The following is a 12,261-nucleotide window of genomic DNA, read 5'->3' as shown; positions in this document are numbered from 1 at the left end:
TATTTGCATAAAATACATGTGACTGTGCGTGAGTCATGCATGAATGCACACGCTTAAGTTTTATCTAAAACTTTCCTCACCTCCGTATCCAGGGCTCTTGCGTCTGACAGTGAGATTGACATGACCCTGTTTGGCGGCCTGCTGCATCAGCTGCACCACCAGCTGGTGAGACTTGCCCACTACTGCTGTGCCGTCCACACAGATGAGCTCATCGCCCGACCGCAGGCGACCATCCTCATCTGCTGCCCCGTACTTTACTATATGCCCTATGTAGATCTGCCAAAGGGAAAGCACATTAAATGCATTGCTACAGAGTAATTGCATTAGCTTAGAAAACAAAAGATCATTCAAGACACACCGCACTGAATCCGTGTGATTTATACAGCAGCTTTTCAAAGTTTCCTGTTTCAGTACTTCAAAGTATTTGTGGCTGACACAGGAAAAACCAAAAAGGCCGGTGCAGCCTATTGGGGCGGTGGAGAAACTAGCGTGCTCTAGGCATTGTGTGGGAGAGTACACAGGTCTGCCAGAAACAAGTGCACAAATACCATGCAGCATGTTTGGCACAAACAACAAGTACTAACTCCTGTGGGGCAGACCTGAAACCTGCTGCCATTTTATTTCACTATCTGCCTTCCATTCGTCTTCTCGAAACCTTCTTTAAGACAAATATATGGCACACAACCAGAAGGAATGGTGGATAAGGCCTTTGCTGTTCTTAACAAGCTATCTATACAAATCTCCAGAGAGCAACAGCTCCAGTTAAAGAGAGAGAGTGATGCATTAGGTCTTTCTGCTATTTGGTTTAAAGGCAGACTGAAAGAGGCACAGGAAATGTAAAACACAGCGGAAACTAATGAAGCAAAGAAACTGTTAGGGAACAGAGCATTTAGTAATGGTTGTTGTGGATGGATGTATATGTAAACATAGTATTCACATTCACAAGCAATTATAATAAACTGATGAGACTTAAAGTGAAGGAAGACTTACAGGCTCCCCAGGCTCATTTCCTCCCAATATGCGAAAGCCAAAGCCTGTATCCTTCCGCCAAAGGAAAATGTCCTGCTCCTGGCAATCTGGCACTGAAACACAAGAGAAACAGTGAGGACTCCATGGACATCAACAACCAAACCCAAACCAAAGATTTGCAGGTTCTGCTCAATTTTTCCTGCTAGAATCTATTTAGACTGATCACTGGATCCTTTTTTCTCTGATCAAATGTTCGCTTGATTATGGCAAATCTGCTGATCAATAAGGCATTTGCATTTCTAACAGTGTCAGAATGAGAGCAGGCTGGATCAACAGCTGCTTGCTCCTGCCTCATGCTCATGTTCAGAACGCAAACTAGGCTGCAAGGTCTCGGGCTGTCACCTCATCACACTTGCAGACCTGAAATCTAGAACTCAACGCAGAGCCCTATTATTAGCTCTCATTTACAGTCAAGTCTTTCTTGCATGCATTAATTCATAGCATCTGCCTCCCATGCACTATTTCTGTACACACACACACACACACACACACACACCTCCCCTCACAGTTGCATGCACGGACAGGGCAGACTGTGGAGGAGGACACAGGCAATTTGGTGTCAGTCTGTTCAACCCACAGGGCCAGTATGTACAGAAGGCACAGGCCATTTCTTCCTGCTCTGCCTGCTGCCTACACGGCTGCCACGCAAGGCCAGCAGTGAACCCATTCGTTTCAGCTTTCTAGGTCCCTCGATAAATTGCCTGGTGTGAATTAAACTGCAGCTGTTGGACTTGTAATTAACCCTCTGCTGACCCGCAACTACAGAGTAGTGATCAAAGCTCGATGTAACTAACAGTGCTGCTTTGTGACGCTTCATCATGCAACAGGTAACATGAATTCCCAAAAGCTCACCTTTCAGCCACACTGCTCTGCCACTGAAACTGTGCTCTTCTGGTGGACGCATGAATGCACCTACTCAAAAATTCAAGTTGGGTTCACTCTTATGTGGCAGCATGCACATGAATAAACATGGAAACACACAGAATCTGGGCCTCTTTTTCATTCGGCGTCTCCCTCTCTTGTTTCATTGTGTCTCCTCTCCTCCCCCACTCAATGGAAAAAAGGCTAGAGCTCCTTCAGTGGTTATCAAACAGATATACCAATCAGCTACAGCTTAAAGCAGACCTCTCCAGGCCCAGTTAATATTTAATCAGCAGCAGTCCTAGATTCTACAGGCAGCCATGATTGTTAATGCACTGCAATACACAGGATGTGGGCAGCTTGCACATCTGGCTGGGAACAGTCACAAATGTGTGACAAGCTAATGCAACAGACTTGCCAGAGACATCACTCTCTCTATTACAATGCAATCTCTGGCAATACTGAGGTTTATTTCACAGCCCATACAAATCCATCCTCCTCTTAAGTATCACCAGTGGTCCAAGTACAGGAGGCGTGAACGATGTAATTCAGCCAGAACGGGCGAGTGGAGTGCTTCTTTTTGAGGATATCCAACACTCCTCTATTTCTTGCAGACTCTTCCATTAGAAACACATAAGTGGTTTGACACCCTTACAGTGTTACCCAATGAATTATGCAAGAGTGGGCCGTGACTGCAAATGATATTGTGGAATTTTATGTGGAGACTGCCCACTTTCTAGTGTTCCAGTTTTGAATTTTCTGTTTTCCCTTCAGTAAACATGGCACAGCACATAACTGTTTGCCTACTAATAACATAAACACTTTCTTTTATAAACTTTAGGGAAAGACTATGGTAGTTGCACATCATCCTTTGGAAAACCAAACCGGGTGCACTCGCATTTCACATCCCAGAGTCTGGGGATAATATCGTGTGTGTGCGACTGACATGCACAAGCGTCACAGCAGCACTCGTCAGCTGCTTTTGTGCGTTTTCAAGGACACTTCTCTCTTGGAGGCACCTTTTGTCACAGGATCAGCTGTGACTGGTAAGCACACAATTGTTGAGCAAACAAACTAAAGGCATTAATGGACACAAATGCGCAGGTAAATGCATTTGCTGATCTACTTTAAACAATCAGAGCCTTGTCCAGGGCGTTTTTTTGCTTCATATGGGTCAGCGTAGTGGGAATCTTTTCTCCTACCTACCTTTACACAGTAGAGCTTTTTACATACCACTAAACTGACATTGCTTACTTACCTTCAATTAAATAATGTTAAATATCATACCATAGAATTTATAGAATAGAAGCCCGCACACAAAGGAAGGAAAACATAAAAAAAAATATGTAGCGAAAAGCCTCAGATCTTTAAGAAGATTATTTTTTCCTTTTCGTTTTCATCTTGAATCTAAGCCATCGCATCTATACTGACAGGCTGGTACTCATTCTTACAGACGGTAAAAAAAGAATAAAGAATAAGTCCTCCTGAATTTTTAAACTCTAAAGTCTGCAAAATTTTCATATTCTTCAATTAAAAATTAAAAAAAAATACTCACGTCGACTCTCATACATGCTCCTGGACTGTGCCCAGATCTTAAAGGGGTCTGGCTTCTTCTGGAGGGTGAGGGTGCCATCTGCGGGATCCTGAGGGGGCAGACCTGGCAGGGGCTGGGTGGGGGCAGCAGGAGTGGGAACCACCGCCTCACTGGGCATGACAGAGGGTGGGTGGCTGGGAGAATCAGTGTGGGTGCTGCGATGACTGCACACACTGTGCTGGGAGCTGCTCTGGCTATCTTTTCTTTCTAGCTGGTGCTGGGTGGACAGAACAGAGAGAGGGAGAGAGAGAGAGAGATTGAGGTGTGTGTATATAAGCGATGGGGGCGGATATAAACATACATGCAGAAGACGGAGATAGAGGGCAGAGAGACGAGAAGAAAGGAAGAGTAGAAAGTGAGTCAATGTTAAGGGTGACATAGAGGACAAACAAGACGACTTAGAAAAAGAGTTGATGGAGGACAAAAAGAGAGAAAAGTATCCAAGGTCATCTTTTTTAGATGCAGCAGAACATCTCCCACTTTGACAAAAAAAAGAAAAATCTCGCCTTGGTTTCCATGGTTGCGAGACAAAGACAGACAGAAATATGAGGGAATTTTAATGAACAAAGATATTGCCTTTTATAAACCCTGTGATTCTTTGTTCATTGCAGAAGGTTCTCTGCATGAAAACAGAATCAAGGTTGGTCTGAGTTGAAACAGGAATGTGTGCCATCTGCTTTGAAAGCAAACTAAAATCTCAGCTGCAGAGAAAATAACCCACTGAAATTGGTGTACAGAGTCGGTCGTTTTAACGGAATTTTTTTTTTTTTTTTGTTTACTTCACGGTCATAATCACATGACAAAATAAGATGAAACACAGCCATAGTTAATTCTATCTGTTTAAGCATCAATGAAAATAACACCCATAGCACTGAATGCTTGGTTTGAGATAAAGAGAACTACGTTTTTATGGTCTAATAATGCAGTTCTATACCTCAACCTTTTGTTCTGTTCCTGTAAACAGAAAACGTGCATAGATGTTATCATGTTATTATTTGCTGATGTTCTTTTTTAACAGGTTATAACTTTAAAAATGTTCCTACGGATAAAATTACTAATAATAATTCTAATACTGAAAAAGCACAAATGTGACTACTTAATCACTTTTTCTGATATGAATAACAAAAAAAGAAAAGATATAGAAGTCTCCCAGTCTCTCACTTATCACACTATATGAGATGAAGGGTCAAATTCCAGTAATGCACTGCATTACAGCCATGTGAAATTGACTTCTTGTTTGATCACTGCAGACTTGCTTAATGAGTTGAGACAGCACGGTCTCTCTTGCATATGGAAGTTTACTGTGAGCATCTATTTAGATGCTGAACTGGAGGCAAAGCGGTTGTTCTGGGCTGACATGAAGTCGCATGCAGCGTGACATTTCACTGACATAACACAGAGGGAGGGAAAACTGGCTTTTCCTCAGTGGAAAGCTAATCCAAAGTGACAGTCAGGCTAGGCCACTATTGGTCCCACTCAACCCCCTTACAGTGCCCACCCCCTCCTCCATCCGCCACACCATGTGATCTGAGTAGGTGACACCCACAGCTCTGACGAATGCCATTTTGAAACTAATCCTAATCCCAATATCCAGCAAGCTGAGGTGAGGCTTTTAATGTTGATGAAGAGAAACTGCTGCAAGGGTGCAAGGGTTTCTGCTTCTCAAGTGGGAGGAATTGAACCTGCAACTCAACTTGGTGGCTCTCAGGGGGTAAAACAGGGTGACAGTAATTTGAGACTGTACTGATTTGTTATCAGGCTGATGAGTTGCAAAAACAAAGAAACATTTGCTTTTTGGACTCTTGAATACCTGCACTGGCCCACAAAAGACCCCTCACATTGCCCATCCAGTTTTTCTAGTTTCTTTTCTCTTATAAATAACATCTACAAGACACATTACAATCTATCAAAGTCCCCCATCCAGCTTCCCCAGCTCCCTAATTGTTTGATTCCAGTGCACTTTGGAGACATTGCCCCGTTTTCTCTCCGAGTTAGCCTCAGTGCTCCCTTTTTTATCTGTGGGCCATCACAGGCATTCACTGCTGTGGGCCAATCCATTTTTCTCGTTCTCCTCCTTTTTCTCTATCTTTTCTTCATGCTTCTTTCTCCCATTCTCCCTCGTCTGAGGCTGTGTGCCCTCCCCAACAGCTGGTCAATGTTACACTGCTCTGCCTAGGCTATGCTTAATCAGTCACAGGATGGCAGCATGGCAGGAGCGGAGGGATGTAAGGAGAAAGCGAGACAAAAAAACAGATGACAAAAAAGCAGAAAAAAAACCCCTGAGAGAAGGATGTAGGGAGAGCCAAAGTGTCAGACTGGGAACGAAGTAGAGATATGATGGCAGTAGGAACAATGGGAAGAATTTCTGAAACTGTAAAAGCGGGAGTTAGCTATCATATGTCTGTCTTTTGTTCTTTAAATAGAACTCATTTCACTCAGTGGAAAGCGCAAGGAAATGCACAAACACGAAAGAGTTCATAGTACTCACCACCAGCTTTGGACTCCTCTTGGCTGGCACCACTCCTGCAAAACATCGGCAGAGAGACAGAGAGAGCATTAATGACCTGCGGTGCTCTTGACTTGTCCCCTCTTATTAAAAACTCCCCAGGACAAACGGATGAACCCTTGATTCCTGCTGCAGAGCAGAGCGCAACTGGCCCGGTTCTGTCTCCTCTTCCTCCTCCTCCTCTCTGTTGCTTTCTCTCTGAGCAACACACTGCGCTAGGCTGCTCGCTAATCTAAGTGATCTCCGCCCCCCTACGCTCCACTCCGCGCTCTCACCCGTGCTGCTAGAAGAAGAGCTACTGATCTATCCGCATTAGACAGGCTGACCGCCTGCCGCAGCCTTGTACTGCTGGTACAAGCTACAGGTCCTCATAAGCAGCCACAGTCCTGCCTCCACAGCCTGCACAGCAGCCGTCTCCGGCACGAGAGTAAGGGCTCAGCAGTTTACGAATCATGTCAAAGGAAAGCCCGAGTTTCTGCCTTACTATGCACATCCTCTTTGTAACTACAGAGCCGCTTTCTCTCTTCTCAACTCCACTGTTTAACTCAGTGCTTACAATGAGAAGGTTTCCCTCTCTGCCCTTCTTCTTGTTCCCTCCCCCGTCTCTTCATATGTGCACCATGACTTGTTGTGCCTCTATCCCTCTCTCTCCCTCTCTCTCTCATATATGTGCCAGTTAATACAGTGTTAAGAATCACCAAGACGATCAATCTCATTTGTGCTAATGAAATATTAATACATGGAGCCAGCTGTCAGGAGAGATGTTTCACAGCAGACTAATATACATTCCCACATAATAGCCTTTCCCCACATCCATCACAATCAAACAGTTATTCAGTGGGTATGTTCCTTTACCTCTAAGACCAACCTATCGGCTCAGACTCCACCTGACTGCTTTGACCTACACAGCTTGTGAATCGCTTTCCAAGAACGCTATTTTCCTGTCTTAAATCACCTTTGCCCGTCTCTTACTACGGCACAGTGCGCCGAGACAAAAATAGACAAATGAATGCATGAACGACGTGAGGCGGGATCGGGACAAGGAGTTGCTGTTGCCACGGCAATCAAGTCCTTCCGTATACAACGATGGCAGTCCGTTTTGTTAAGCATAAGAATTGAGCAGCAGTGCAACATATCTATATTAATTGCAGACCTTTGATCTGTTGCAGACAACTCCTCCATCTATGCTGTCAAGACCAATACAAATATAAAGCAGCTAACGGACCGGCACATGCAGGGATTATTAATGGAAACTTCCAGTGACATGAAAACACGCAACAACATGCAAGCATCCATCTTAGGCTCTTTCTGCTGCATTGGCAAAAAAATCATTAAATGTTAAAACTCTGTTGCTGCAAAGCCCCTCTCTCTACGTGATTCATAATTTATCCCTATTTTCTCTCTCCCTCTCTCTCATATTATAGGGGGGCAGCTACTGGAGCAAGTAGAACATCTCACAACTGCTGATGTGCAGAGGGATGCTTGTTTTTTGGTTTTTTTCTTGAGCGAGAGAGAGCGTCAGAGTGAATGTGTGGGTGTGTCTAGCCCAGGATGGACATACACAACAAGGTCAGATGTCAATAATAATGGTTTCTTTTTACAGCACTGTGGAGCCAGTGTGGAAGGTTAGTGAAGATCCTTAACTTTTAAACAACCTCTGAAAATCTCCAAGCGGGCAACAACGTCACCATAATCAGCATTAAGGGTATAGAAATTGAACTCAACTATGGCCGTACGCAACTAAAGGGGAATAGAAATTAGAGGAACAAACTCATATTGACCCCTGCTCTAAATTCACCCACCGAAGTGTGTGCCAGCTAGAATGGTAGCTTTGCATCTTCATGCGTGATGCAGTCTTTAAATCTGCTTAACTTAATCTAGCATTGTGATGTTGATGTGTTGTATACATGGAATTCAAAGTTGATTGGATCTGTTCGAATGTAACATTTATGAGCAGCCGAGGCTCAGCGAAATAAGTATGCTGATTGCATGTTTGTGCACACACGCAGCTCACGAGAAGTATTAATAAATACGTAGAGCGATACACGCTATATGTGATGACGGCACACATTCAAGAAGGTGAGCGGTTATTTATGCAGAGAACACACACACACACACACACACACACACACACACACACACTTTACATTAGGCACCTGTTCCATAATCCTGTTGTATTCCGGTAAAACCATGCTCAATATTCCATAAATAAACGTAGTTCTCTTTAAAAGACTCTGAAATGATGATTAAGAACAAAAGGCCAACTTAAAAGGTAAGCATTTATTAATACTGAGACGATCTTTAGACGGAAAGACTAAAATAGCATCCATTAGCATTCATATGGGAAAGGATGTAAACAATCTAGAAGTGGCTTTGAGTATCAGTGTCTAGAAGGCAGATTCCTCTCCTTTTACAGTAGAGAAGTATGCTTGTGACATCACACAGCATTACAGATAAAGACGTTAATGGCATAATTACTGAACGACTCTCAAGCTGCACACAAGTTTTTTTTACTCACTTGCTTTGGATTCCCAGACAGTTAGCTACTCTATTCTCACACTGGCGTAACTGGGCATCACATGCACGTTGTACTGGGAAGTCGACAGGTTAAAGACTGTTTAGTGTCCAATAGTACTTTTGTATTTTTCAATTTTATATTGTCTATGTATATGCGAGAAAATGTGAAAATGGCTTTTCACATTAGAAAGCTGCAATATTACAACAAACCAGTTGACATTTGTGTTCAGTAGACTGAAAGTATGCATGTGAAAGAAAATCCTCTGTATGATGGAGTAGGTTTGACCTGAGATAAGGTTTGCCCCCCCCCCCATTGTCATGTAGGTAGAAAGTATGCATGCAGGGGGGAGCGTTCTTTTATCTTGGAGTGACAAGCAGTGAAACAGCTTGAGGGTTTTTTTTAAACTGAATCTGCAGCACTGTGAGTGGCCCACTATTTCAATGTGCAACTGATGCTGTGGCCTTGGTGGGTCTATGCAGAGCCCACACAGCGTGAAGAGTGCGAATGGTCCTTCCTCCAGGTTTTCTATATACATGGTCAGAGGGTGTACAGCATGAGACAAATCTGTAAATATTTGTCCCTTCACTACATATAAGAATTGTCCCATTATCCAATGGGGTTCTCTCCATTCATCTACCCTAAATGATATTGCCTTCACTTCCTCTTCATCTCTTATTGCATTTTCCTTCTAATGCCTTTATTTCCTCTCCATTTTTATTTCTCCTTTCTTCCGGGTTTTCATTTTCTCTCGTCTTTCTCTCTGTCTCTCAGGGGACAGGAGCTCTGTGCACGATTGTCATGGCAACAACGATGGGAAGACAAGATGGAGTCATAGTTGGCCTGGCCTCCTTTACATAGAAGAATCATGCAGTTGAGAACACCAGATGTTATCTTTAAAGTTTTCTAAGAAAAAAAAAATTAAAATCTATTAAAATGCTAAAAGGTACATCTTGCAATCCACACTTCCTCATTGCACATTAGTCACATGAGAGTGGATTTATTTGTACAGTGGTTTTAGATCAGGGCAGGTAAAGTGATAAACTAGTAGAAATTAGACTCGATTTTAGAAAAATACCCGCCTGGCTCGAGAACACTATCCACAACTATGTTTTGGATTTTTAATATCTTCTGCTATGCAGGAGTTTAACATGTACTTCCTTCACCTGTACAGGGTACTTTTGCACGTCTAATTTTAATTGCACACACATTCTGCCTTCCTCTAGATCTAGACTCTTCAAAGTGTAGCCCGTAAGGCCAATAGTGCAGCAAGAGTGTAGTGAGGAAAGAACATTTTAATCATCCATAGTTCATGTCATGTTACTATCTAGCAGCACAGGTGGTGACTAAAGGAGGGTTTTTACTTCACATCTGTTTTAATCTTCACAGCAAAGTGAACCTTCCCATCTCAGAAATACAGCAGACGTTAAAACACTGCAACAACCACATCCCTAATGTTAAAAAAAACAACAACCCTAAAACCTACAATGTCCAAAATAAACCACCATCCACCTACACCTAAAGTTTTTTTTGTTTTACATGAAGCATTTTTATTCTGTGAAGCCATTCAGAATATGAAGGCTCTCTAAAAATCAGTCACCAGAACTTTGAAATCCTCTGCTCAAGATGTTCGATAACTACACATTTGGAGGAGCAGCGATTGCCAATGTGGCTCTGCTCATTTCACTGTTACGTCACTGCAGGGAGCATTACAGTTATTGCAAATGCACACCCAATGTGTTCTGTCACAGAGCTTCTGAACTCACTGTGCACATTATCTCACATTAACCACCACCAAACTGCCCTGACACAGTTCAGAGCAATGCTGCCTCAGAGCGACAGGGACAAACGAGTGTACGACTCCAGAAGATGTTTTCTCACTTTGTTGGGCATATGCGATAATAGAGACAACTCAATCTGACTCTTAGAAAAAAAACCCAAAAAACAACAAAAAAAAAACAACCTTAAACTACGTTCGGTTTTGTTTTGCACATTTTCTCAACCTATGAAGATCTATTTCTAGTTTTGCCACAGAATATTTTGTATTAAAAGAAAAGCAGACTAAAAATTGCAGCCGGCGTGGGAAACAGAAAAATAGCTGTCATATTTGAATGGAAAACAATCCTGGTGATAAATCACTGTGATGTTCTGACCTTGTGATTTGCGCCTTCTCCTAAAACCGGACTCTGCTGACTGAGTCAGACGACGCAGATTGATGAGTCACAGATGAACCGATTAAACTTCTCTTCTAGCTGAAGTCCACCTTGTTCCTCCTCCTCCTCCTCCTCTCCATCTCAAAAACCAATCCCCTCATATATGCTCCCCTTGCTGAACTTTCAGTGCTGTTCAGCAAATCTCACACTCTCTCCTCTAATCCTCCACCTCCAGTTTCTCAAAACATGATCCCCAGTTCTCATATTTCTCATCCTCTGCTTTTCCTCTTATCTCACTCTTTTTACCTCCTATAACTGTTGTTTGGGAACAATTATGTGCTAGCTACTAGCGATCCTTGAAAGGTCACAGCATAAGTCTTAGAAAACAGAACACAAATCTCGATCAGAACAACAGTTACAACCATAAACTATTTTTCATATTTATTGGTTAATCTGTCACGTACACCTACTCATAATTTACCATAATGGCATTTTAAAATCACCTAATCGACAGTTAACGTGATCTAGTTATCGAACGGACAGCTTTTTGATAAATGCCTTCAAAGTTAATTTTCTTTTGATCAACTAAAGGTGGCTTTTTACACTCTTAAACACGTGCAAGCTATACCTGACAATACTGTACGATATCAACTTGGGCATCTCTCATGCTAGTACTAAGGAAAGACTCCTGCTATACTCTTGTCCAGCTTGGCATGGAGGGCAGAACCAGGACTGGTACTTGTTTGAGGCAGGTGTTTTTACATACAGTTCTGTGCAAAAGTCATCTCTCATTTTTATTTTTTTCATTTTGCTTCCAAATGTATCAGACTTTCTAATTTTTAAAGTGGTCTTGAGCAATAGCTCTCCAGGATTTCCCATCCTTGTACCTGACCATTTTCTGAGGAATTTCCTTTTTTTTGGGTAAGCCACTTAATACTGACCTATGAACTATTAAAATATAAAAAGGCACCTAATTGAGGATACTGGGATAAACCAGTATTCGTGTCAAACAACTTAGCAAAGAACCAATGTTAAATTGTGTCTTTAGGGGCGTTAACCTTTTTGCAAAAACACATCATTTGTTACCAATTTTGTATCTAAAATCAACAAACAATCCTGAAGTTAACAGGTCTGATTTTTTGCACAAGAAATTGAGTTATTCCCAAAGAGATATTAATGCAAAGCTTGGCACATGTCTTTAAAAAAAATTAAATACAATTTGAAAAAACAAACAAACACCTATCTACAGCAGATGAACACAATCAAGTATGTCTCTAAAAAACAGGGAAAAAAATTCAGCAAAGATGTGACTCATCATCTTTGCTGGATTTTTCGGCCCCTCACTTGATCCATCTACTGTTTACTCATCAAAAATGGTCTCGGGCTGTCAAGAAGCTTGACTTCTTTAGGAAGGGAAACTGGCTGAGAAGTGCCAAACTACAAATATCTGGACTGAAAAATCAGTGGCAACAGGTATTAATGGCAGGTTTTTTTCCCCACTTTGGTTCAAATCATTGTCAGTAATGGAAGGTCAGAAGCCATGTGTGACCATGTGTAGCCTTTATAGCCATCTGTAAAACATAAGGCAGATCGAACCATGGTT

General features: G+C 42.3%; 1 protein-coding gene across 15 annotated transcripts in view; it reads right to left on the bottom strand.

Moving 5' to 3' along the window:
- Positions 1-12,261, bottom strand: part of LOC101472309 (membrane-associated guanylate kinase, WW and PDZ domain-containing protein 1) — a 98,221-nt gene that overhangs the window by 11,750 nt on the left and 74,210 nt on the right. For all 15 annotated transcript variants that reach the window (XM_076877923.1, XM_076877916.1, XM_012917795.5 and 12 more), the window contains 4 exons: positions 5,973-6,007; positions 3,446-3,701; positions 991-1,082; positions 81-276 (listed from right to left, as the gene is read on the bottom strand). In XM_076877923.1, the coding sequence (XP_076734038.1) occupies positions 81-276; positions 991-1,082; positions 3,446-3,701; positions 5,973-6,007 (579 nt within the window). The remainder of the gene's footprint in view (positions 1-80; positions 277-990; positions 1,083-3,445; positions 3,702-5,972; positions 6,008-12,261) is intronic.

This window comes from Maylandia zebra, linkage group LG20, assembly GCF_041146795.1.
Source record: "Maylandia zebra isolate NMK-2024a linkage group LG20, Mzebra_GT3a, whole genome shotgun sequence".
NCBI lineage: Eukaryota > Metazoa > Chordata > Actinopteri > Cichliformes > Cichlidae > Maylandia > Maylandia zebra.
This window is presented reverse-complemented; position numbering and strand designations above follow the sequence as displayed.